Source organism: Pleuronectes platessa, chromosome 3, assembly GCF_947347685.1.
Source record: "Pleuronectes platessa chromosome 3, fPlePla1.1, whole genome shotgun sequence".
Lineage (NCBI taxonomy): Eukaryota > Metazoa > Chordata > Actinopteri > Pleuronectiformes > Pleuronectidae > Pleuronectes > Pleuronectes platessa.
The window spans coordinates 6,439,955-6,467,926 of NC_070628.1; the positions used below are offsets into that span (position 1 = coordinate 6,439,955).

A 27,972-nucleotide genomic window follows, 5' to 3' on the forward strand; every position below is an offset into this window, starting at 1 on the left:
CAATGTCGTTGTCATGTTGGAGATTAGCACATGCAAAAGTCCGATGTGGTGAAATGTTTATTACATTAAATTACATTTCATTTAGCTGATGCTTTTATCCAAAGTGACTTACATTAAGTGCATCAACCAATGAGGGTAAAAACCCAGAACAACAGTACAAACCCAGACAATTATCCAAATGATCTGGCGGGACAGTTTTGGCCCATGGGTCGCCACTTGCTGAGGATGCAGAAGAAGAAGAAGATGAAGAAGATGCAGATGTTCTCCAGACTTCCTGTGAAGGCTGCCCCTCCTCCACTGCAAAGCACTGTTTCCCTGTTTATTCAAAGTTTACTATTATTGAACTAATCACAAATGTTCAAAATGCACCAAATGAACACTGCACATCCTTGAGCCCTTAACGATACAAGTGCCAATTGTGAAACTGATTTCTGGAAGTGTTTGACTTCACGGATCGATGCTGAGGCTCAAACTAAAGAGCATTCGATCATCACTCAAATCACTGGTGTAGCTCAGTTGACCTGTGCACAATACCACCAGCACACTTAGAACCAGCATCCCACCAGACTGTGGCTGTAAACGTGTCGACCTGTGACACCAGGAGAAAAAATGAAGCCATATCTTGAAAAAGCAGGAGCCACAAACTATCAGAGACACGACAGCATCTGTGAGAGTTGAGACCGTGGACAGATGTTGAGTTTACTGGCACCACATATTGTATCTCTGAAGCTGGATGTAAAACAGCTTGTGATTTATGACAGCCCGATCAACAGGGTTATTGTTGTTATAATATCTTCTCAGAGAATCTCACCACACATTTCTTCTCTTTGACTCCCTGCATCATTCTTTCTAACCATGTTTGTGCACTTGGTTACGTCACAGCTCTTTATTTCTTTTCACAATGCTGTTTTTCGATGTTATTTCTTTTCCTCTGTGCCAGAGCATAAAGGCAGAAAATGACTGTCGCCCGTCTGCCTTTCAGAGCGGAGTCACGACATTGGGGGTTTGAACATATGGGGAAAGAAGTCTTGTATGCACATTATCCAGTCGTTGCATTTCACACATGAAGGAAGCAACGTCTACAATTTGCTAAATCTCCGGGGTGTTCAGGTGAAGGGAGGCAGGACATAAAGTATAAATTCCACTGTGTTTTGCAGAAAGCCCATCGACAGTAGCTTTGGCTCTTATTCCCAAAAGGGCTCAAATCTGTTTTTATCTTCTTCTGCTTATCTTCTTCTTTTCCATCTCGAGATACCCGTATCCTTTTTGCCTTTTCAAGTTTGCTTCTATCGCAAGTTAGAAGAGGCGTCAACATGCCCACACTCGCTCGCTGTGAAATAAAAACACCAAAGAACGTCTGGAGCAACCGACTCGGACGTCTGCGATCTCCCAATTAGCGTCTTCGGATCGTTTTGGTGCCGATGACCTTGTCTTTACTCCACCATCAACAATGTGCTGGTTGAATGTAAATGTAAACAGAAGTGCAGACAAATAAAAATGGATAGAAGGAGTGAGACTGCTGATCCCACAGTCTGCATCCACTGTTTTCTAGATGACCCGGCGGATTCTCTATTCTCGTGTAAACAAGTTTGTTGATGCCAGTGGAGTCGTTCCCTCCACATCAGCTGCAGCACATGGCTGACGCAGCCGTCTGGGGTTTTCGGTGTACGGGCTCCACACATCATGCAGTCAGACGTAGTCATGTTGATTTAATGGGGCTGTAGATCAGAGCCGCACTGATTTAACGGTTGACCTATAAAAAACAGACAAATCAGTGTCTGCATTTATTTTATTCTACTGATAGTTTTTTGTATAGTACAGGGACCAAACATTCACACACTACACAGCTACTGAACGACAACATTAATATATCACATACAACAACAACATGTGAGATACCAAAACAGTTAAATAAAGTGAAAAACAGTCGAACAATAAACAAACAAACACACATCCATAACAAATTGTATATTATATTATCATTAATGATCAAATACGTGCAATTTGTTTATATTTTATATTAAAACATTTATTTTCTAAATTTTGCGGGTCAGGGTGGTTTGCAGACATAACTGTATCAAAAATATACATATATAGGTTGCACATTAATTTTGATATTAAAGGCTATGGAGTGAATACAGTGGGTGTTTCTTGTGTTTATACATAATGACATGATCTTCATTCTGTGATATCACTGTTCTTTATGTTACTGGAGCCTGAAATGTATCTTTAATCAGAGGTGTGTTTATGACTCTGTAACCGTGCGACTTTGGTGAAACTAAATTTATCTCCAATGTTTCATGGACAAACAAACACAACTCATAAATGTATTCCTGCAGAATAAATGTGGAAACCCAGTTATAACTGGACATGGGAGTAAATTACATGCTGGACCACTGCATCATAAACTGCTGCTGTCTGACCCGAAGTAAGTTTGTTACCCCGAGGTGATTGATGATGATATCATACATTATTGACTTTGTAGATATTGGCATTCGTATCAGCCTTTAAAATCCAATAATGTAACTGAGCATCAGTGCATCACATTCCCTGCACACACACACACACACACAACTCTCCATGCAGGATGAATTCTGTGCTTCTGTTTCTCAGGCTGTTTGTTTTGCAGCTCTCTCTCCACAGCTTCCTCGCTCCCTTCGTGACGTCCCTGCATCTCCTCCACCTCCTCCGCCTTTCTCTACCTCCATCTACTTTTCTCTCTCCATCCCACCACCTTGTTACCACCATCCACCTTCTTCTTCTACCACCGTTTCATTTTCATTCTTATTCTCCAATGCCTTACTGTCCTGATCAAGTAACCCTACAGGAAAAACTCATTTGTGCACTGTGTTCCTGCCGATGACAACCGCACACAAGCGACTACACACACACCAACACAACCACAAAGCCCTTATCTTTCATAACACAGCAAGGGACTCCCAGTGGAACGCTGCTGGGTGGATTATTGGTTGCAGAAGAGGTGAGTCACCACAGTTCATAAAAATATAATGCTCACACTACACACATGAACATAGTAATGTATTTTTTTTTTTATAATGCTTTGTATACACTTAAGTACTTTTGTGTCATGCAGAGGAGAGACGCTCATGGATCTGTGATGGAAATAGATCTGCGTCCTGGAGAGTTTCCCTGCGGATTGTACAATACTGTGGATGTTTGGAAACCCCTGGGAGGAAGAATTCAAAAGATCCTGTGACACACACGTCATCTCCCCGCTGGGTTATTCTAATTTGTATTAATGAGTAAATTAATTGAGTGACAGCTATGTATTTTTCATGCTCCATTGTGTATGATGTAGCGGGAAGCATGGGCAGGAATGGAATATAATTAAAGTTATTTTTTCATTTGTGTATGATGAAACTAAGTTAGATTTTTTGTTATGAAATGAATCTTTCATATCTACATCCGGAGCAGATCCTCTTCCACGTGTTGCACCAACATGTTTCTCAGGATGGACAAACCTGTGGATCATCAAATTACTAAGTAAAACCAAACTTACTGGAAAAATTTAAACTTGAAAAGACACGTTTGGTCCATGTTGCATCCACTTACATGGAGGAGGTGGGTTCATACTGCAGCCAACCACCAGGGGGTGAACAACTCACTTTGGCTATACTTTTAGGATGCTGTTATGTCATTCATCTTTACATACAGTCTATGGATGGTTGCAATATGCCACTTCACCTCCAGATTCCAACGCCTGAGACCTGTTTTTTGCATTCGCCTTTCTCATTGAGCACGATCGGCATGAAAGGCATGAGTGTGCACGAGTGTGCACGTCACCCATAAGCTAATATGGTTAGAGTATTCCCTGGAGCACGGGAACATGGGAAGACTTAAATCGCTCCTGGCTCCTCCTCAGTCCTCCTTCATTACATCAGTTTAAAATCACTACTTTATTGATTGACTCTTTAACCTTTGCTTCATTTGATCTCAAACCTCGTTATCTGTCCATCTCTCTGTTTTCCTCTTCAATTTTCTGTCTTATTTTCTCATCCTTCCCTGCCTACCACTTTATGGAACCATGACGACTACAAATTGTCATTTCTCTCCCTCGGCCTTCTGCTCTTTTCTCATCTCGCTAATATCCTCTTTTCCCCCTAATTGACCATTTTTCTTCCTCCGTCTATCCCCTTGTAGATTTACAGTTACACTAGTTGCTGAGGCGGCACCCCGTGTGACCTTGCTGTGACCTCCCTCTGTCTGCCGTGAGAGAAGCACGACCTGACTCACTTTATTTCTATTTCAGGGCCTCACCCCGCAGGAGAGGCATTTTCTCCTTTATGAGGTCGTCTTTCACTGAAAAATCCAGAATAATGATAACAAACAAGAAGCCTGGAAGTTTACAGCTGCACAAGACGTGATGATGAGCCTAATCTGGAAACATCAAGTCTGTTCAAATGCACTGAAGCAATGAGAAAATGCGTAAAACACTTATTAAACTGCAGTGATTATGTGCGTTAAATGAATTTACTACATCGCCTCAGATGACTCCTGATGCTAAAAGCCTGTTTAATGGCTGAATCGCATCCATTCGTTTTCACCATTCTGCAGTTAATTACGAACATGACGACTCTGCTGCCAACAAGACGAGATCAAATGTGCCTTTTAGATGTCAGCCGACTCATCTTGTATGATTTACATGAAACTGGAGCATTCATGTTTGCTGGGATGTTTACATGCTGTGAGTGGAGAAGCCACTGAATGTAAGATGGTGTTTCGTGAACTGCTTTTACGCTTTTCACAGCAGATGGCAATGAAGGGCACATCTGCGGGCACTTCTGCAGATTTATTTCGTATGGTTCTTGTGTGTGCGTGTGTGTGTGTGTGTGTGTGTGTGTGTGTGTGTGTTTGTGAACGTGCATTTTCATGTGTCTGTTTTTTTTCCTCGTGCATTTACGTCATCTTGCAGAGATCGCTGCATGAATTCCAGGCCGACCTCTGGATGGCGAGGGCAGGTGGAGATGGCGAGGAGAGCCACGGAATACCCGAGAGAGAGAGAGAGAGAGAGAGAGAGAGAGAGAGAGAGAGAGTGAGTCACACCGTGAAAGATAAAGAAAGACACAGAAGACAGAGTGTTAGTAGCCAGTAAGCGAGGGAGATAGGGGGTCCAAGAAAAGGAGAGGAGAGGGAAGGGAGGTGCAGTGGGACTGAGGACAGCGGACGGAAATAAGCAGAATACTCTTGGGGGGTGAAAGAAGGAGAAGGAGAGAGACAGTGACAGGTAGCTGTTATGTCAATCTGAAGCAGACACGTCTTCTTTGTGACCTTTTCACATGAATTCACACCCCTCCACCCTCCTGCATCCAAGTAGAAAAAAAAGAAAGAAATGCTCTTGTTGCTCCCTCTCGCTTTAATTTAATATTTTACACCACTTTTTCCCACTTAAATACTGGTGAGAGAAGGTGACAGCTCTGACTCCTTCTGCTGCTGCTCTCCACTGGTTATTTAAAGTGGGAATTTAGTCATTTAATGCTGATTAAACTGTGTTAAATGATCAACTGCTGCAAACTGCCCTGGATAAAACATCATCAATCTGCATTTGCCTTAAAAACAGATAAGATAATTAATGGCCTGGTCACACATTTGTGAATCCAACATGTTTTCGTGTGGAGTTCAAGTTTGGTGAACTTTGACCTGCATTGTTCACTTAGCACTCACATGTGTGTGACCGTGCTAAACTGTTGACCCGCACACTCAGCCACACTGCCCCCTACTGGGCTTTGGAAGTACTTAGCAATTCATCAAAATATGTATTCTTTTATTTCTAGGGAAAGAAAATCTAAATTAATTAAAAAAACTAAAATATGTCCAATAAAGTATGGTATCTAATGTTGTTGATCAGATTCTAATACTGGAGTATTATGGCCAAAATGGAATAAATGGTTATTTTTAGCAATATCAAGATCACGGCTATTTATGATGATTATTCTTCAACGTTGTGCTACAGTCCTGCTAATGTATAAATGTGTGTGTGGTCCTTGGAGGCTTTGCTAAATTTCCAGGGGGCCTCATTCCTCTGAAGACTCTTTTGTCTACAAAAACAAAGGACTTCTTACCCCAATCTCTCAGCTCAGTGTTTAACCCTCTCATCGGCTTCAGTCCTTCATGAGTCCCTTCTCTCTCCCTGTGTGTTTTCGTGTTTCCTCTGAGTCCCACCGTTTATTTTCCCCACGTCTAAAGACACTAATGCATCTCAGACATAAGGAGTAGTGATGGGCTTTGTCTCAGACCCCAGCACTCTTCACAGAGCTGCAGTCGGTCCTCAGGCGCTGCGCTGCTGCTGTCATATGCTGATGATGGATTCTCTCGTGGGAGTAAATGAAGTATTTATGCAAAATACTGAGATTCATTGTTTCTTACAATGTTAAATGTCACTGTTGATGTTTGTTGCACGATCACATTCAGATCAGGAGCCTGATAACTTGAAGCATTTTGATGATTTAACATAGATTGTAATGATTCTGGCTGTAGACATCCATATGGTCACAGTGGTGTTAATTTCATCAACCCATTGTTCAGTATCTTTTAAACTTTGCCACCAGTGTCTCACCTGGAGTCATTTGTTTTCAGCTTGTGCCAAATTAATGTCATCAGATCGGTTTGGTATGTGACTACATCATCCTCATGTGTTTCCTCACATGTAAGACTCATATAATGAAGAACCAATGGCTGCCTGCTGCTGACCACAGAACTACTGAGTGGAATCATCCAGCAGTAAAAAATCTAGACTGATGGGTTTAGCAATGCTGCCCTCTGTGAGACAAACTCTGCAATCACAACTTTCTATATCAATGAAATAACATAGAAATAACATGGGAGATTGAAAAACACTGATAATTTGTTTAAATTTCAATTTGTTCAATTTCAACATTTTCATAGCTTTGTTAAAATGTTTGTTTGTCTTCATAATATTTAAGATAAGATAAGACGGGATAAGATAAGATAAAACGATCTAAATATTACTAAATGGGTCTATAAGGAATGGCCCACGTCTGCTACTATTCCCATTGTAAATAATACATATAAAAAGTAATTATAATAAAAGCTCAAACGACTTAGTGATTGGTAACAAAAGGAAAATACAAAATTTACAATATAATACACAAACATGTATATGCAAGAATAAATAAACCAAACAGAAACAAAAATAAAGAAAAACCACTAACCCTCAAGTGGTAAAACTGGATTTAAAGTATAGCTTTAGAAAGATTGGGCTTTTTAAAGTTTCAGAAATGTTTCTTCCAGGATGACCTCGATAAAATATTCCAGAAATATATTTTTTTAAGTTTAAAGACACAGTTATCAGGAAACAATGCTTGTGCTGTAAATATTGTTTTCATATGATTAATATTATTATTATTATAGAATTGGGGAATTTTGGTCCACTCTCTGTTTACAGCCGTCACTCCCGCGATAAGTCAAAGTCTCGCGATAACTCGGTTTAAACTGGAGGGAGTTCACACCGGTGCAGTGTGAGACCAAGCTACCAAGCTAGCAGGCTAACAGGCTAACAGGCTAGCAGGTGAGATAACTTCATCTTCATCTTAACCTGCTCCTCTTCACCAACTCTCAGCTCTGAGGCGGGAACTCGAACACAACACGAGCCTCACGCTAACCACATGTTAGCTTGTTGTGTTGTTGTTAGCTTAATAGCTTTCCCTTCTGCAGACGCTCACACTCTGGATTGTGTGTAACAACGATGCTAAACAACAAATACACACACGGACATGAACGAGAAGCTTCCTGAATGATTTGATAACAACTGAACTAAGTGGCTTGATGTTAGCTTCTGTTTTTAGCCGCTAGCTTCCCTGTAGCTGTCTCTCATTGAACGTCATCTGTTGTTGTGTTGATCTGGTGAATCTGACCCGTGTCAACACATCATATGAGTTAAAGACAATGCTTTAAATTCAATGTAAACTTTATCACACGAGTCGACATCAATAATCATCACGACAGATGTCAAATTATAAGTTATAATACGTTTAAAAATTGAGTTTTGTTCCTTAGTGAAGTTTGTGAGCAGAGAATAACAAACAGTTGATAAACAGCGAAACATTTTTATTATTCTGAGGTAAATCAGTTAAGTGTTCTATCTCCTCACTCACAGTATTGATATATTGAACCTTTATTCTCTTGCTATTGAGGAAAATGATACTGTGATAATTATTGATATTGTTTCATTGCCCAGCCCTGTGTGTAACTTTGTGAGTCACTTGGATTTGGTTATTGTAGAAATGATGTTAAACTTGTCATGGTCTGGTGGTGTTATTTATTGTTGTGTGATGTTATTTGTTATGATCACAGTGACTGGTAACGTTGGGTCACGCACGTACGGGTGGTGCTAACTTATAGTTAAAAACAAAATCCTGTATGCAGGGAGATAAAAACATTTTTGACCACACTTTGCTGATCACTGACTATTTTGCTTTTATTCATGCGCTTTAAAAATAAATTCCGTTTTGGTAATTAATATGATTTCATAGATGAAACCATCTTTTTGACTTGTTAGATCTTTGCAGATATCTTTTAACGTGTCAGACAAAGTAACTCGGGCTCGACCTCGGCCTCTCATCTTCTGATTAATTATCTAAGCTATGTTTGCATCACTGTAACTTAACTGTGTTGTGCTCTCACTCTGCACATTCTCCACACGCACAGTTACCACCAGCGACTCTCAAAATGGATCTGGAAGACGACACCACAGTGTTGACAACCTTGAAGTCCTTCAATTCCTTCATCAGCCGACCTGAACATCCCCCGAGGCTGTCGGATCGCCCAGCGGGGAGCGGGATCCTGCAGAGTCAGTACAAACGCAGCATGGAGGTAAACCAGACCTGACAGCATCCTCAGTGCGCCGTGCGGAGGCAGTGTTAACACGCAACCTCTGCACCGACTGACTTCTCTTCCCTTGCAGCTTCTGGAAGCGGCAGAGAGGGTTCACTCAACGAATCGCTACCGTCAGTTGGACCAGGAGAAGAAGCAGATGGAGCTGAGTCACAAGCGAGCTCGGTTTGAGCTGGAGAAGGTCGCGTCTGACAGTGCAAGAGACCATGAGGTACAGGGTCACACATCCTTACATGAGTGTATAGGACCAATGCATATAGAGTGAATTAGAATACAGGAGTCTTTTCACACACTGTTACCCAGAAAAAAAGGGTTTCCTGCAGCTTCTTAAAAAATCTAAATAACAAACTAAGCCTTAGAATTAGATCTTGAATATGGTTTGGAGGGTCTTAATTATGATAAAGCTCATTTAAAGCTACATCCATCGTGGTTTAAAATCAGTTTTCATTTTTTAAGAGAGGTTTTGTGTGCATAGTTTGTAATGTCTCCATGTTTTGTGGATGATACTAGTTTGCTGTAATAAAGCTACAAACAGGACCAACATGGAACTGATCGCTGTCTATCGCCCTGGGCAGAATAAATCTCAAATCACTTGCTTGGCTGTGGGAAGGCTTGTGAACACCTACTGTGTTTGCTTGTAGCCTTAGAGACAACATGGCTTTTTGGGCTATTTTAACTTGACTACATCACGTTATCTTCAGGAAAAGGGAAGTGTAAGTGATTCTGTGACTCTTGATATTCCATCATATCTGTCATACTTGATATAGGTCTTGAATTATGGTCTTAAAATGTCTTTTATTTATTTGATTGAAACTGGCAGCAGCTCTGCATGAAGTGCAAGCATTGGAGCAAAAACTTGGATAAACACTTTCTCTATCTCTTATGTTAAAGCATGAGGTCGACCGGAACCAGGACCTCTTGGGACGAATTAAGAAGTTGGAGGAAAGAGAGATTGATGCAGCCAAGAACCTTTCAGACCAAGTGGAAGCAAATCGCTTTGTTCGTAAGAACCTGGAGGCCCTGAACAAGAAGCTGGAGGAGCGAGATTCTAGACTCAACTCTGCTAACCAGGTAAACCCATGCACAGACTCACACATACACTTACTCTGCTACTTTGGTCACGTCTCTTATCTTATGTCTGCTTTCTTCTGTAATCTGCTCCCAGGCCAGCAGTTCTTTGAAGGATGAGATCAGAGAGCTGAAGCAGAAGATTCAAAACAAAGACTCGACAATTTCTTCTCAAACCCTGGAAAACCAGGAACTTCAAGAACAGCTGGATTTACAGCGCAGGTAAAGACACACAGAGAGAGACCACCTCTCACCAAGCTGTGTTTCATGCCGATGCTCAGTGAGCTGCACTGCCTAAGATTAATATTGACCAAGCGCTCTTATCTGATTGCTTCTATAATCAGGAAGTATCAGGAAGTCTCTCAGCTTTGCCAAAGTCTCCAAGCGGCCGAGTCCTCCTGCTCAGAGCACATCATCAAGATTAAGGTACGCAGTGACACACGAGTGCTTCCCCTCTGATGGAGTTGCAGCCGCAGAAGCAAGTCATGCTTGAAAATGCTTTTCTTTTTATCTACTTGAGAGGTTTCTTTTATGTGTAACAAAAATGCACTGAATGTCTTTGCTGTGTGCTGAATATTTATGTACTGGTTTTCCTGACTTCTCTCCTCACTTGTGGCAGGAGCTGGAGAGACGTCTTACCTTCCAGGAGCAAGACATTGCGATTGTGAAGACTGTAAAGCTGGAGGTGGCCAGGCTTCCAGATATGGAGAAGGAGCTGAAGCGCCTCAGAGAAGATAACGCCTTTCTCAGGTGGAATCCATTTTTTAAATCTTTAATGCCTTCCACAAAGATACAGTTTTCAAGGACTGCTGGCCAGTGCTCAACATTTCCCTGTGGTTTAGGATTAATGTTTTCACCGTGCGTGTACAAGCGATGTAAAAAGATGACGAAGAAGAGTTTGTCAGAAACATGACAGATCAAATGCAGAATTACAAAAGCTGTGTTTCTCTCTGTCTGTACAAACCTGCTTTCGGTGAAAGGTCATTTTCGGACGAATTAGACAAAACTAACCCTGATTTCCTCTGTGACCTTTATCACTGAAGGACATTTGATCTGCCTCTAGAGAGACACTGCAATCTGAGGATGAGGAGTGATCCCATTAATGCAATACATTTTATTCCTTTCTACAAATCCCTGCTTTGATTATGTACATGAATTCCCTACATGTGCACAGATAGTCACCGTGATCTCACTTAATCTGAAATCCCATTTTAAAATTGTCGCCGGCAATCACAAGCACTCACTTCCTACATCTGACGCTGAATCCCAAACTTTGAAGTCAGTGTTGTCTTTGGTGTGTTCACTCTGTGAAGGGAGAGCAGGGAGAACTGCAGCCTGCTGAAGGAGGAGGTGGAGGGGCTGAGGAGGAAGCTGGAGAGGATGGAGAAAACTAAAGAAGAGCTTATCAATGTGGAACTGGACAAAGAGGTAACTTGTGTGTGGCTGAGAGATGGCTTTGTGCATTTCACTTTGTAACCATACCCATGTACTTGTACTCCATAATTTTGGGATAATATTTGCTTACTCTTCATCTATCTTTGTCCATATTAGCAGATTGTCTTTAAGGGGTTAGGCTTATATTTAGTATTTTTCACTGACCTTTTTTTAATTCAAGTTTGAACAGTTATTGCTGTGTCTGCTTTCTGTAAACAAAAGTTCATCATGTAACCTGATGTTTCTTTCCATTCCTAGCGACTGGCTGAGAAGCTTCACGCCTGGGAAAACCTGGGACAATCTACTGGACTCAACATAAGGTGGGACATCTCATGTCTGAGTGTGTGACTGTAAGGGACGTGGATGAGTGTTAATATTCCCAAGTGCCACTCGGTGGCGCCGTTGTCACATCAAATGAATGCATGTCATCTCTTTGGAAGGATTCCACCAGCGTGTGTAGGTGTGTGTGTTTGTTTTGTACCTGCTGGTGTGTGCTCTGAGTGTGTCTCAAAGCATCAAGTCTAAAGTAATGAGAGAATGATTGCATGTTTCCTTGTGAGCAGTGGAGCAGATCTGACAGATTATACAAACTGCAGCCTTGTCCACTGCATGCATGCATGGATGCACGCATTCTCAACCACACATCATTTTCTCTATGATTAAGTCTGGCTGTGATGTTTACAGAATGCTAAATGGAACACACAGCGTGTGCGTGCGTGTGTTACAATGTGTTTGACTTTCCTACAGGGCAGAAAGAGGAAGGTAGACAGTATTCTTTAAATTATGGAATAAAATCAAATCTTTCCTCATGCAAGGCTTCCTTTGAGTGTTATGTAATGAGTTATGGGACCTGACAGCATTTGTTAGATTTACAGTTATCAAGAGCCCTGAGCGGATCACAGGCATCCTAATACTAACCTTTTATATAATATAATATATGAGAGGGGCTGTCCATCATTTCGCTGTCGTTCTGGGTAGATGGGGTTGAAATTTGAAATCATTCTTAAATGTCAGGTGGCCAGACTGCCGTGTCATTGGCTGCTGGGAGCTGGTGATTCAGGAAAAACAACCAAACTGGTTCACATAAAACAAGCAGCTCTATGTGTGACGTTTCAAAGTAAAGGTTAATGCAAGGTTAATTAACGTCTAGTTATAACGTTGAGGGCAAAATGATGTATGATGAAGGAAGAACAGTTAACCAGTGGTCTGCTCCCTCCACTGTTTGTATTGGCCACTGGTTATGGATCATGATTATTCATTACTGTTTGCTTTGTAAGCGATGTATATATTTTCTTTTCCTTGAATGTTGTTTGTGCTGAAATCGGAACTGGTAGATTTTTATCTGCAATGGTGGCGAAGCGACATCTCCCATGATTCCACACTGCTTCACCATGTCATCAATCTAGGAGAGACCCCGACGGCCGGAGTATCATAAAGTACATTCAATTATTAGGTGGTTATTATTTTTCCTGACAGGTTACTGTGATGCAGAGAAGTAACTGCAACTTCATCATACTTTACTTTTGATTGAATTTACATATTTTATCTTTTTCTATTACCAGCCATTTTGTGGTGGCCGTTAGTGTTGAGAAAAGAATCTCCACAGTGGAGCAGTTGTTAATGAGCTGGAAACGCATGTGGTGCTCCAGTTGAGGAGTTAGTCTCATGCAGACCCAGAAGTCGATGCTGGGTTGACAGAGGAAAATAACTTTTGGACAGAAGTTCAGCCGGTCCAACAAGGATCAATGTGGCTCCCCGGTGGAGCAGACGAGCCTCACAGCCGCAGCCTGGGTCTGCCAGCAGTTGGCTGGCTGCTGGTGTTTGTTTCCTCTCCTTCTGTTTCACAGTCTGATAACATTGTGCTTGTTTGTGTGTGTACCCATGTGGTTGACAATTGAAATTGGTCAGAAAGCAGAATGAAAATATTTCCCTTAAAATTAAGCTGCTCTGTGGAACAATGTTGCCCGGGACAATATGTGGAGGGATTTTCTGGGAATTTGTTTCCTTCTCGCAGAATGTTTTCACCAGCTGAAGACAGAAATGAGATGGTTTGGTCTGTTTGTGTCTTGGGTTCATTTCTGCTGGAGGAATAGTTTTAATACAGAGATGGAGCTAATTAGACTCATACCAGCAAGTTCATGCAGTGAAAAACAGTTTGAAGTGTTTGGGTGTTTTGATTCTATTACAACAATACTTTCTGGGGTTTTTGTAGTTGTCCTTATCAGCTCCCACATTCCCCTAATTAATACAACTTGTCTAGCATTTTGGAAAAAAACATTTTATATATATTATATTTCTAACAATTAATCTTTTATTAAAATATCTTTATCTTTCTGCAGAGGAGTCCTGGTTTAGATGGGCTGCACTGAATGCAGCAATGATTTCGGGGTTATAAAAACCACATGAAAACAAATAAAATCAAATTTGGGATTATGTTTGGTCCAATCAATCAAATAATTAACATATTTATAATAAAATAATAATTACTTGCAGCCCCCCCAACACATTTTGATCTCTATAGCAAATTTCAGCACGATTGTCTAGTATTGGATTCATTTGATAGTATAAATATTAACATTTTTTTCTAAACAGATTTGCTCACAGGTGTTTTGGACCTTTAAGTTTCAAATGAAGAAACGGTCCCTTGTTTGTCTGAAAACAAGCAGCAGGAGGAGGAGGAGGAGGAGTTGGGGTTTGTTTGGTTTCTCTGATGTCTCATCACCAATTTCGTCCATAGTTGAACCGACAACAGTTTAACAAGACTCTGAAGTAACCTGCTGTTAGAACCACTTCCCTCTACTCACTTAAGTGTACGTGCTCAGAACTGGACTCGCAGCAGCCCTGCACTACCCCGACATCACACTCACTCTACACAGCACCGCACCTTGTAGTTGTTTAAGACGTCTCACCAAATAATATACACGACCTGTTATTTGCAGCCAACAGAGATGTCTGGTTCATGAAAACCCTGCAGAACACTGAAAAACCCATCCCCTTGTATAAGCTAAGGAGAAGGCTAATCCCTCTGTGCTCAGGGCAATGTGGAATTACCTACTTTGGCTACTGCAGTTATTCCATCCTGTGATTCATGAAGTCATATTTTAATCATGAGATTATTCCCACACCTCAGGCTCCGCCTAGCTAAACGGAAGTGGTGATAAATCCAAGCCACCCAAATTTCACACGGCCCTCTCTGGGTTTTCCAGCCCCGACGTTCACCTTGACTGCTCGGCCTTTCTCCGCCCCCTGTTCCTAATTTGTCATATGAGTCAGCAAACTGAAGAGTGTTGGAGCAGAATACCAGCCTCAGCTCTCAGGACACCACCGACCGTCTCTTACTGGGAGCTGAAGATTGGTCAGACGCTTAATTTATTTACTTTCATACATACTTTATTTTTTAACTTGTTGCAATAACCTCATCACGTTGAGCTGCATCGTTTTTTTTACGTCCACGGAGGATGGGCAGATTTTGCATGGGACTTTGTTAAAGGAAAACTTTGCAACAGTTCCAGGACATTTTTCTTGTCACTTTCTTATCTTTCTTATCTCACATATGCCATTTTTGACAATTTCACCAATTTCCCAGGGATTAATTCATGGATCTTGTTGAAAAAATTCAGACATTACTAGCGAATAACTGATCTGTCTGTCTATCTATTTCTTTTAGTGTAGCTTTATTCTCATGTGTGTTTTTTAATGTTGTGAATAAATACCGTATAATTTGACTGTTTTTATCAACCTATCATTCTTCTGCAATAGAGATTATGATTGATCTGCATTGTTTTGTTGGCAGAGCTAATAGGCAGGGTTGAATTTAAGGGGACTGGGGGGCCTTGGTGGAGGGGTGCGCTCTACTGGGGGCCGTTCTACTGTAGGTGTGGCAGCAATAATATAATTTACATGTTAAATTGACTGCATTGCCTCTCTGAGTGCTTTTCTGGTCTAAATAACACCTCAATGTGCTTTCCAACGCGAGTCACACTCAGCTATTCACACACATTTATTCACTGCTTCTATATATGGCTCTCCACTATCATACGTCCTGCAGCCGTGCGCTTCAGTTTCTCACCTCAGGACACTTGACTTGCAGACTGTGGAAGCGGGGGACTAAACAGGAGCTTAACTCATCGCTGTTTCTCAATAGATAAGCAGAGAACTGCACTTTTTTTTAGTTTCCACACAGGATTGAGCGTTTGGAGGTCATGTGGTGCCTCTCTGTCAGAGTATGTGACCCTCTGCGACGTCGCCTTCCCTTTTGTGTGTTTGTGTGTTTTGTAATCTTTCAATCTCTCCCATGGAGTGAGTTTGTTTTGTGGAACTGTGACCTGTATTTAGCCCATTATCCTCCCTTCATCTCGCCCTCTGCTGCTCATGTTATTATATTTCCCAGCTCCCCACTGGCTAACTAACAAAAGAATATGGAAAAGCTGTCATTTTCTGTTATTCTCTTTCCTTTCTGCTTTCTCTGATATATAGATTTTTCAATCTGGTGTGTGTCTGTGCGCATGTGTGTATTTTCGTACATGTGTATGCTAACTCTTCTGTGTTGTGTCTGTCTGTAGGAAACCAGACGATCTTTCCAGGGAGGTGATTCAGATCCAGCAGAGAGAAATTTCTCTGAAAGAGCAGAACTACACACTCAACAGCCGGTAAAAAACACACACACACACACACACACACACTCTCGTCTTCTCTCTGCCTTCAGCCCTTTTCCTCTAATCCTGGGTGCCTGCATGCTTCTTTCCCCCCATATATCTATTGGAGCATATCTCTGAGAAGTCCTTAATTGTCACAAAGTTAATTAAACTGGTCCTGATTCTGATAGCACTCCTGACAGTAACCACTGGTGTGTGAGTATGTGTGTGTGTGTGTGTGTGTAGGTGCGAGAGAGATTGTGAGAGTGAGGGAATTCGCTAATTAAACTCGTCCTGTTTAGGAAGAGGTGATGTCTGTAGGGAGATCTGCCCGCGTGCTCTCGCAGATTCCTGCTGCAGCTGAGAAAGCTTTCATTAGCTAACAAGCGTCTCTTTTCTGCCGAGCGTATTGGGCTCATTATGAAATATTAGAAACCGCAGAATGAGAGATGGGTGGGGGGGGGGGGATGGAGAAGAGAGCTTGTGCTGTAATTATTGTCCTGTTGATCAGACTTGGCAAAATCACTGCTGCAAATAATTCCTGACAACTTAGTGTGGGAATTATTTGGTGCTAGGAAGGTAACTTGTCTGTTGGGGAGTATTACACTAAATTTGCATTGCTTTTCACAGATTGTCTGAACATTAAGCACTAATCGGCCTCTTCGCTCCCTCGTTATGAATCCACACACACACTCAGTCTCTTGCTTTCCAGCACAGACTGTACATATAGATGGACGCCACATTTCCACTTCCTCCTGTTCCTCATGTAAAATGTCTTGCATACATGTATCGTCGTTTTGGAGCTCTCATGGGTTGGAGCTGTGCAAATTCAGCTGTTATCATGTTCACCCTTTTTTTATAGCATCAAGTATCAAATTAAAATCACTTTACTGACGTGTAATTTGATTAAAAAGTGTTCTTTCTTTTCGACCCATCCATCTATCTAGCAGCCCATCGTCTGTCATCTGAGAACTAACTAGCTGTTACTTTGGGGCCGTTCATTATTAACAGTCTGACTTGTTTCTCCAAACAAAACACGAACGGCAAAACCTTTTTGTGTTTTAGTTCCAGGCAACATTTAGGCTAGATATCCTATGTACATTTGATTGAAGATAAATTAATAAGCCAATAGCTGAATGCATTTTGATTGATGTGTTCAGCCTCTCTTGGTGTACACATGGACTGTGGGCACCCAGAGATTGGTCAAAGTGGAAACGATAACCTGCAGCCTTCCACCAGGGGATACTTTTGCATCCCTCTCGGGAGCTGTCATGTTGTCCATATTTATATACAGTCTATATTTTTTTTATGTATCCCTGTCTGTCAGTGTGAGGAGTGTGGAGCGCTCGCAGGCGGAGCTCCGTGCTGAGATGTCCCAGCAGCGCAGCAAGACTCTGGAGGAGCAGAAGAAGAGGGAGACCCAGGAAGCTCTGGTCCGTCGGCTCCAGAAGAGAATACTGCTACTAACGAAGGTGCCTGACCATCATACACACTCACACACACACACACACACACACACACACACACACACACACACACACGCACACGCACACGCACACGCACACACACACACATCAGCTGCTCGCACTGTCCCTTCACGACACAACCTTTTTCAGAATTCCACTTTAAACACTCGGCCAGACACTCGACTCTCAAGGCCAGTGCAGAATTAATGATCCCCCTTTACCCCGCTGTGATTGGTTGATCAATATCATGTGACTGCTGTAGCCGTCTCTGCCGCCCCCCCCGCTCTGCAATTCCTGACTTGACCTCCCTGCAATATTGATTTCTCGATGTGTGTAATTCCCTAGGTCAACATGCCCAGTCTCTAAGTACACAAATCACACTTGGACACACACACGGGCGCACACACACTCAGCCACCACTATAACTAAGTACAGCTAAAGGCGTGCTGGAGATATGACTTGGCCTGAGATTGCTTTGGCAGAGGCTGCAGTCAACCATTTGCACTTTACCAGGCAGTCAGAGTGTGTTGTTTGTATTGTTCAGTCACAATGTATTTGAAGGATTAATCCATTTCAGTTGTTTATGAATTATTTGCTTTTTGAAACATTGACTTGAATTTGCCCAGGGATGATTTTTTTTTTTTAGCATCTTGTTTCTCACTGGCCACACATTCCTAAAGTTATATTAAACTAAATGAATATAGTTTGAATACACTGATGGTTCTCATCCAACCATTGCCTCAGCTGCCCGAGTATTTTGTCATTTTTATTTTAGCTCCTTTTGTATATCTCTAATAAACCTACAGCAAACTAATGGATATTGCAAAGCCACCACCAGTCAATTTGACAATTTATTGCTATTATGTATCTAATGTAGCCGGCTATCAAATGTGTAGCCTGCTGACTAAAGTCAAATAAAAGCTATGCAATAACAAAAACTGAATTAATTTGGTGCTCAGACTCTAACGAGAAATAAAACAGAGGAAAGCACAAGTAGAGCAGCAGGCCCCTTATAAAACCATATTGAAATGTACCAGAGCCAGATTTTTAATTGGATCTACACCAAGTTGTAAACACTTAAAGTCTCTGTACCTGCCAGATTTTTATTATCCATCAAGCTCCATGAATTATTGTCTGAGAAACTCACTATCTCATAATTTTCAAGACCCCCCCCCCCCCGATCCAATCTGCACCGAACTTTAATGGATCCTTCCCAGATCGATACCACATCTCCCACCAGGTTTCGAGGTCAAGTATCCTTGACATGCTTAGATGCAAAAATGGATCAGAAACCCAATTAGCAACTGGAATACTAGTGCACATGTAATCAGTCATAATCTCATAATTTCTGAAATATTCATCAAATATGAAACGTTCTTTTTTTCCCCACTTATCAATGAGTGGTCGGCAAGTTCAGTGGCTAACCGGAGTCAGAGAAGTTTTCTGTGTATCTCCTCCTCCTGTATGACCAAATCCTCACATTTGAGAAGCTTGAACCAGTGGAATATAAAAGTTTCATTTGAGAAATCACTACGGCTTGTTTGTCAAAACTCTCGTCAACACAGTGAGATTCAAATATTTACATATTCCCCCTTCGCCTTTGGGAAATGAATATAGCAACTCACTGGTTCATAAACCGGTGATGATTTAGTGCCTTGTTCAGCTGCACGTTGAAAAAGGCCTCACAGAAGTGGAGAGGAGAATCATTTTCATTTCACCCGCACTCCAGGATCTTCCAGTGAAATGAATCCTCCCCACTCTGACACGAGGCTGTCTCCTTCATCCGACGGCTGCCCCACTCGGATGTTCTGTTTCTGACAGACTCGCTGATCCATTAGAGGCACAGCCGCATCTCCATGAACTCGATAAAGACAGCTGACATAAAAAGCAATTTGAAAAAAGAAAAAAGCAATAGATGACGAAAGCTGTAATGATAGTTTTATCACTCTGTCTTCCTGCTGCATGATTGTTTTCAAAATGAGAGTTTTATCAGAGAGGAGCTGACAGATTTTTGATTTAGATTGAGTGAATTTCATTGCACGTTAATAGACAGTAAATAGCCTGCAGTGCTGCTGTTTAGGAGAAGCAACCAACTCATCCACACTGACCTCTAAACGTGTTCTTTTACCTTTTTGTTTTTACCTCTGTTCCCTGCTCTGTTTTGCCTTTTTATCGTCTTCTCTCCTCTCCAAGGTTCTCACAAGGATACACACTCTATAACGCAGCGGTGTAATGTTGCCTGACAAATGAAGCCGCCGCAGCGCCAAAAGACATAACGTTGAATTAAGGTTGATTTGGATTTTTAGTGTTTTTTCAAAGCACCTGACTCAGTCATCCTAAAGTGGATTATGTTGGTTTTGATCTGGCTGATCACAGGCGGGATCTGATTAGGGAAATCTCGGTTTGTTTTCTGACGCTACCTCACGAGCTAATCTGACGGAGCGATTGCAGCTCGTTATTCATATAATTTTACTTCCATGAATTACAAGGTGCTTTAGAATCATTCTAAGCCCGCCGCACTACTTAGGAAAACAATATGCAGTTGTGTTTATTACCTGACCTGAACCTGAATGTCAAATTTCTCCAAGTTAGCCCTGATTAACAAGTGACTCCTGAGCTTTTCATAACCCTCGAAATCCAAAGGCCCATATGGGGGGGCCCTCCGCAGCCCGGTTGTTTGCGAGGTGTTTATTAAAAGCCTGATTGTCACAAAGTGCGGCCTCTTGGCTTCATAATACAGAAAGTAGCCGTGCGGTGAAGGGCGGGGAGGAGACGCGTCATTTCAACGGTCTTGACTGACGGGGAACTTGAATTTACAAACGGGCTGTTTGCCAGTTTTTAAACAGATTAGATTGTTCTCCTTTATTCTGTTACCTAGCAATCAGATAGATAGATAGATAGATAGATAGATAGATATATAGATAGATAAATGGATACTTTATTAATACTGTGGGAAATTTAGATCTTAATCAGTGCAGATTTACTGTGTAACACATGAATTAAATGTTGTAATTAATCCTTGGTGTAGTCCCACTAGTTCTTCTGAGTATTAATAAACATACTCTGCTCACTTATTTTTTTATTTTTTTTGTGGTCAACTAGTTGCAACTTCATTCATGATACATTCAAGAGGCTTTTCCTGGTTTTGATAATATGCAGGTTATGGTGTTTATGTGGAGCAGTGAGAAATCTGGGTTCTCATCCTTTCACTGGCTGTGTCCCAGTTGAACCATTCATGAAGCCACGCCTGTGTAGGTAGTTGGCACTGGTCAGGAACAGCAATATGATCTATTCATGCACCAGACGTTGACATGCTTCAGCAAAAAAAAAAATAACAACCGGGATACTAGTACACATGTAAACACAGTCATTGTCTCACAATTTTTTGAAATATTCCAATACAGAAACTTCTCTCATCATCCTCCCTCCTCTTCGGATCCACTGATTTCACTCGTTCTCTCTTTTTCTGCCAGATAGTAAACACACTTGCCTTCGATAGCGCTGTCTAAGAAGTACTACACCCCCGATGTAGTGTGTGGGTCTGTCTCTTCAACCTTCTGCCATCTGCCTGGCACCATTTTACCGCCGAGCTAGAAACCTACATTCTGAAAATGACAAAGATTTGTGTTTTGCAATCACACAGTCGACTTTCACTCTTTTTTATGATTTTTGTGGGATCCTCTTTGAAGAGTCTCAGCCATTTCGTCTGCCCACATGGAACTGTTTCACCCCCCCCTTACTATCTTGCTGTGGCACCATTGCTGCATCATGGTCTCAGGAAAAACACCAACAAGCCAGAATGTTTTTTCCCCCTATAGCAGAAAGATAATGGCTGCAGTCTTCTCCGGAGCTGACGCAGCCCTGCTGAGGCCGTGACAGACGACTCTCTAAACAAACAGACTTTCCTTTCACTCCAAGGGCCTGAACGAGACAAGTATCATCCAGCTTCCCCCACGAACTGCAGCACAAATCAAGAACTGGATTTTCAGATTAAAACAAAAATGATTTATTATTTATTATTTTACACTTGACACCACAAACAAATAATTTATAAAAAAACTGCAGTCAGCTGAGTCATCCGTCTCGCCCGGCATTAAACTTTAAGTGATTGGAGTTATGGTCTTTGACTCGTGGTGGAGCTGCGTTGGAGAAGTGTCTCTCAGCTGAATCCCTGTCTCCTCAGCCGAAGCTAAGTGCTTCACATCACCATGGCAACCTCAGCGTGCAGCGGGGCACAACCAGTTGATTTAGATCAGCTGATCAGACGACTGCTCTGAGGCTTAGATTCAACAATTCAACAGTTTGTACTGGAAAATGCCATTTTAGTTCAGTTTCAGTCAGGAGACAACCAGCAGTTAACTTAACTTAACAGATGGTGAACAAAAGCACACACACACACACACACACACACACACACACACACACACACACACACACACACACACACACACACACACACACACACACACAATTCTGAGGCGTGCCATGTTTTTGCGTGTGAGATGTCAAACATAAAGAAGCAGACCGATAAAAGACTTGTGAGCTACTTGGAGATGTTTTGTCAGCGTGAGTGACATTTGTGAAGATGTCGACTTGAAGAGGTTTTGATCGTCTCTTCTGTAAGAGGACCAGCTACTGGGGAGTGTGGATGAACTGGGCAGATTACAGAGCTGAGGACATTCCAGTATCTCATATTATACAAGAGAGATAAAGAAGCATCATTTAGGCTTCATTTGCAAAGACATCTCTCTGTCATGATTTATTCTTTATCTTTAGTCCACAAGGACATTTGATGTTGATTATCTCATGAGGAGAAATACAAATGAGCGTGACCACAACAAGCTTCTCTTGTCATAGCATGACAAATAAATTCACAGCTCCCTCACACTCTCTTATTTACACCATGCCTGTCATATAAACCCAGCAAAGTACCAAACATAATACAAAGATATCAAATCAGAGAGCTTTGATTCTCCGTCTTTATTCACACACACCAAATATTTCTGTACTAAATGATATAATCTCATGACTTACTTCCTATTTGAAAATGTCTTTCCAACTATGCAGTAGGAAACAGTTGTTGTAGGGTTATATTAATGTGTGTGTGTGTTTTTTTTGTGTTACAGGAGCGAGATGGAATGCGGGCGATACTGGAGTCTTATGACAGCGAGCTGGCGCCTACCGAGTATTCGCCTCAACTCAACAAGCGACTCAGAGAGGCAGAGGACATACTGCAGAAGACACAGAGCCACAATGCAGAGATGGAAGTGCGTGTGCACACACAACTATACAACACATGCATTCCCAGTGCTCTCGTTTGTCCTCCACTTAGACAAGTTTATTATTAGAGAAATAAGTTTGTATTTAATGATATTGATATTGCTGATTTTCACACCTACACCACCTTCTTGGTTGGTCTGGACTTTTCACACCTGTTAGTTTGGTTCACTCTAAACAAAATAGAAGGGAGAAGGTCTGGATTAAACGAGGGTCGGTGTGAACGCCCCGAAGTTAAATCAGTTTGGAGACACGTTGTTGACTTTGCTCGTAACTAATGGCCCAAGTGAGCGAGTTGACAGTCACTGCACTGAACACTGATGAACCCCCGCTTGTGTGAAGCACTGGGACATTATGAGCAACGCTGGGATGATGAGAAGAAGGCCGACATGTCAGTGATGGAAAATGAATGAATAGCACACTTTGGTTGAAATATTCTTGCACCTCTTTATGATCTGCTCGGCTGCACCGATGCTGTCAATACTGTAAATCAGTAGCACTACAAGTCATTTTTTTCCTGCTTGTCTTTTGTATCTATGCCTCCTTCCTTCCTTCCTTCCCTTCCTTCCTTCCTTCCTCACCCATTGTGTTGTTTTGTCTGTTCAGGCCCAGCTGAGCAAAGCACAGGAAGAAACGATGACCATCAAACTGCAGCTACAAACGGTTAGTAAACATGATCACACAATCCCCCACTCTTATAACTGGTAGTGCTTTAGTCTGTAATAAAACGGATAAATACATATGGCTTTCTTTAATTGTGTGATGTGTTTGACCCTAACTTCCATTCATCCTCCATTAGCAGCTAAACACAAGAAACGACTAGCACAAATTTAAATATATAATACTTATTAATGCTATTGAAACCTTAATTACTACTGAATCATTAACCAAATGATCACAGACATTGCAGCCTCTACCATTAGCAATTTTTGGTTTCACACAATGTTCCCCAGCCACCAGACCCAGGTAAATCTCTCTTTGGCTACGTCCACACTAAAAAGTCTCCATCCAGAAAACACACCTGCAAACAGATCACAGGCCCATTCACAAACACTTCTTGTGTGTGTGTGAATGCGTTATATCGTTAAATCTGAAATTCCTGTGTTGGCTCGGCTGCAGCGATGAGTTTTATGTCAGCCAGCAATTACTGGTTTGCCAAGAGGGGAGCAACCAAAGCAACTGGGATGGAACAGGCTACAGAACCCCTCGGAATGGTCCAAGGAATATTTCTGATGCTCCAGATGAAATGTATGTGGCACTCAAACAGGCGTCACAAGCATGCATCACCAGTGTTTGTGTAATCACCCTCATCGCCAGAAGAGGGAGACAACAGTTCTGCCCTGAGAATTTAAGCTATCTCACCTGTCTCTTAAATTGTGACTGTTATCCTGTCAGCTGTACTTTGCCCGACTGTGATTTAGAGATACTTAAACAGCTCCGTGACGCACAAGCTGACCAATATATGACTTGTACACAGACTCCAACTGTGAAAATGGTCCGGCAGAGCTTTTAATATTTAACAGCCACAGAACAGCTTTTTTTGCATTACTGTCTCCCTCTTGTTACATCCTGACTGAAGGGACACAAATTGCTATTGAAGCACACTGGGTAATTGCCAGGTTACGATGACCTCATAGTTATGTCTTTGAGTGGCATTTGTGAATTTTGCCGGATTTAATGGACCTGTTCAGTTTTCTTTTTCTTATTTACGTGTTGTGGAGTGTATGCTATGTTATACGATATAAATCCAGGATAACGTAGAGAGTTGGCAGGTGTGACTCTCTTACACACACCGTGATTCTCCTCGTGGCTCCTTGTTTCCAAGGAGACATCAACACAGCCATAGCAATGAGTATTGACGTGTGAAATCCACCTGTCTGGTGAAGCAGTAATTACTTATTCGTCTTGGGAAGACCGGGAGAGAGAGGATGAGCTGAGAGACAGACAGATGCTGTCAGAAGGAGAGGAAAATGGGTGTGCAAATGGAAATGAGGGATAATTGCAGAGAGGAGAGTGAGAAACTAACTAAGACATCCACAGACTAAAAACAAGGGCTGGGGGGGACATTCTGAAATGAAAAATGAGTTTGAAGACTGATGGCGTATATCTGTGTGTCTGGATGTCTTCCTGGAAAAGATAGCAGCGCGCTGGAATAGAGTCCTCAAGATTTATCCTCAGGCAAAAGGTTTGTGCCAGGCACATGGCCAGAGGTGGTCTGACATTAATGCTCCGAGCCCATTTTCTCATCTGTCGGTCTCAGGTGGAGCTGGAGCTGGAGTGTCTGAAAAAGCAGCAGACCTCTGTGGCTGACAGCAGCTCTCTTGCCACCAAAGAGGAGGTCAGCATACTCAGGTAGTTAACACACACAAATACCATCAAGTCAAAGGTGAACTCGCTCACTATATACATCTAGTGATCAAGGATTAGCCTATTGAGTCGATAATCTGCACAGTCACTGATTTTACCCTGTAGTTATTCATCAAAAGTAAGGGAGCATGTGTGGATGCATTTTCTTCCAGGCAAAAAATTGAAGATTTAGAGTTGGAGCGGCAGCGGTTGGAGAAGCAGAACAACATTCTGGAGATGAGGCTGGAGAGACACAACCTGCAGGTGAGGCACCAAAACTTCCCTCCAACTGTTTCCCTGTGATGGATTTACTCATCTGGCACAAAGGAACCAATTTAATAAACCCAAGGGCAGGAGCCCAGCCGGTATGACACCGCAGATTGATTCACCCAAACGCTACCCACATCTGACAGGTTTTCAAAAGCAATTGGACCCAGGTGTGACTCCAGCAGCGTTCAATGGAGAAGTAGTAGAAACTCGGGCTGATTTTAAAACCCTGCTTTGTTGGCTGGAGGGATTAGAATGAGCATAACAGACGGGTATCGGACATTATATGTAGACATTCCCCAGTGTCTGCTGTAAATTAAACTGGATGAAATGAATTGTGGCAGGTAGCCGCCTTAACATAACTCGGACACACAAACACACATGCGGACGTGTGCGTCTAATCCAGCTACTTTCATCTCGCAGAGCTATTCGACGAACTCCCTCAGTTATACCTGATCCCTTCTCCTTTTTAAATTGGCTCTGACTGTGTGTGTGTGTGTGTTTCTTTCATCTCAGTCAGGTCCTCTAACTCCCCTGACTCACACTGTGCCAAAGTAAGTCTACCAGGGCGCTTTAATGAAACGTGTGTGGGCAAGCGTGCTGGTTCCATTTAGCGAGGTGAATGAAATCCATGTGTTCTCAAGCATGACCACCACTTTTAAAGCAATTGACAAGTGTGTGTGTGTGTGTGTGTGTGTGTGTGTGTGTGTGTGTGTGTGTGTGTGTGTGTGTGTGTGTGTGTGTGTGTGTGTGTGTGTGTGTGTGTGTGTGTGTGTGTGTGTGTGTGTGTGTGTGTGTGTGTGTGTGTGTGTGGGGGGGGGTGGGGGGGGGTTCAAGGTTGCTTGGTCAATGAATCAGGTCAGTTCCTAAGAGTTAACTTTTATGACTCCTCCACGGTCCGATGCACAGCATGAGACCCCTACATCAGACCCAGTGGAGAGATGAGTGACTGAATGAGGAGCATTTGAAAGGAAGGATGAATGGCTGAATGGATAAGCATGAGTGACTTACATTGAATGCTTGAATAAAGTGACAGCGGGGATTTTCATTATATCAACTTGCACTTCAGATTCCCATGGCATAAAGCCATCATTTCCGCCCTGTCTATATATTTAGATCACACTGACTAGTGTGACTGTCAACCACTCAGATTACCGATGTAATGAGGCTGCTCCTCATGGAATCGGGCTCAATAATCCCCCCCCCCCAGCAGTCTATCAGGAAGCTCTCCTGGGAGATTTGCATTTTTATACGTCTTTCTTATACACCTACAGCATATTTCAAGAACATATATACATACGTTAAAATATCATTAAGAAAATCCCTTGTTTTATCATTGTTATGATTTCTGTAGTATTGATTCTAAAGCAGATTTCAAAAACGTACAATGGAAAATCCGGTGAATTAACCAGATTTTGAGCTTCATATATAAAGAATGCAGCAGGGCAGGATCTGATCTTTGGAGCATTCAGGTGAAACATAGAAAATGGAGGTGGCAGGACATGATGTATAAATGCCACGATAAAAATGACATGTTTAAATTTGACAGCACATAGATACTGGAGTCTGTTATCATATCTCATCTTTCCAAGCTGGCAACTTCCTTTGGTGTGTTCTACGTATACAAGTACAAACATTTCACATCAGTTTAAATATTTGTATTCTTTTTTTATTTTTTACATTTTTTACATCGACCAGTGCTAGAAACGTGATCAACTCGCTCACTGTGAATTCTCTGGACATTTTCCTTGTGTATTCTCATATGGGCTCACTAGGACATCCTCTGGACATGTTATGTGCAGGCTGGCAAGAAAAACTCACATACACCCCCTCTGAATAGTTCCAGGAGAATGTCCGCAGTATCTGAAAGCAGCACAGCAGTGATGAGTATCTTGTATCACTGGTTAGGTGGTGGCTTTCTGTGGTGGAAACTCTCTGTCTCTCACCAGGGGCCTGGATCACAAAGCCAGTCCAAAGTATGTTAGCCAGCTTCCTTTGGTTTAACTGAGGTTTTCCAGCATCATGATGTTGGCTCACTTGCGATCTCGATGGTAAAGTGACAAGAACAATAGAGAGATCCAGAGTTTTGCATAAGCCCCTGCTGTCTAACAGATGGCCAGACATTCACATATTTCTTTCCCTGCGACTTTCTTACAGTTTCAAGTCATATGACCTTCACTTTTTATATTGTTACAGCCTCATATATATATAACCTTTAGCCCGCAGCAGGATATAAGTCATCAGAAGTCTGGATATTAAGTCATCTGAGAAACAAGCATCTCCTTCAGCTCCTCCTGACATCCTGTGTCTAAGAGCCGCTCAGATGAGCCCTGATTTTGAACAGGAAGCTGCTTCATTAAGAATTGTCAAAATCCAGGTCTTTTTGGCCACATCTTTTGAAAGCACTCACATTCTTATAGCTTCACATCACTTACCAGTTTAAGGTCATTTTATAACTCGTGTTTCTTTAGGTATGTTATTCTTTAAGCTGCTGTTTTCTCCCCCTTAATTCTCTCTGATGCATGATTGTTGTTTATCATGCTACTAAAGGATTCCTCTCCTTGAGAAAGATGCAGGTTGAAGTGTCAGCTTCAGTTGTGTTTATTTGA

The 27,972-nt window shown here is 42.0% G+C and overlaps 1 protein-coding gene across 2 annotated transcripts in view; it reads left to right on the forward strand.

The window, feature by feature from the left end:
- Positions 1–7,463: 7,463 nt before the first annotated feature.
- The window catches only part of mad1l1 (mitotic arrest deficient 1 like 1), a 54,552-nt gene continuing 34,043 nt past the window's right edge, over positions 7,464–27,972 (forward strand). Inside the window, exons 1-15 of one of the 2 annotated variants that reach the window (XM_053419411.1) lie at positions 7,464–7,546; positions 8,686–8,850; positions 8,942–9,082; positions 9,763–9,942; positions 10,037–10,161; positions 10,284–10,365; positions 10,559–10,689; positions 11,253–11,367; positions 11,632–11,693; positions 15,936–16,022; positions 17,335–17,479; positions 22,600–22,740; positions 23,357–23,413; positions 25,011–25,102; positions 25,270–25,360. In XM_053419411.1, coding sequence (XP_053275386.1) covers positions 8,707–8,850; positions 8,942–9,082; positions 9,763–9,942; positions 10,037–10,161; positions 10,284–10,365; positions 10,559–10,689; positions 11,253–11,367; positions 11,632–11,693; positions 15,936–16,022; positions 17,335–17,479; positions 22,600–22,740; positions 23,357–23,413; positions 25,011–25,102; positions 25,270–25,360 — 1,593 coding nt within the window. In that variant the 5' untranslated portion in view covers positions 7,464–7,546; positions 8,686–8,706. Of the gene's footprint in view, positions 7,547–8,683; positions 8,851–8,941; positions 9,083–9,762; positions 9,943–10,036; positions 10,162–10,283; positions 10,366–10,558; positions 10,690–11,252; positions 11,368–11,631; positions 11,694–15,935; positions 16,023–17,334; positions 17,480–22,599; positions 22,741–23,356; positions 23,414–25,010; positions 25,103–25,269; positions 25,361–27,972 lie in introns of both variants that reach the window. The other variant, XM_053419412.1, reaches the window with a different exon arrangement.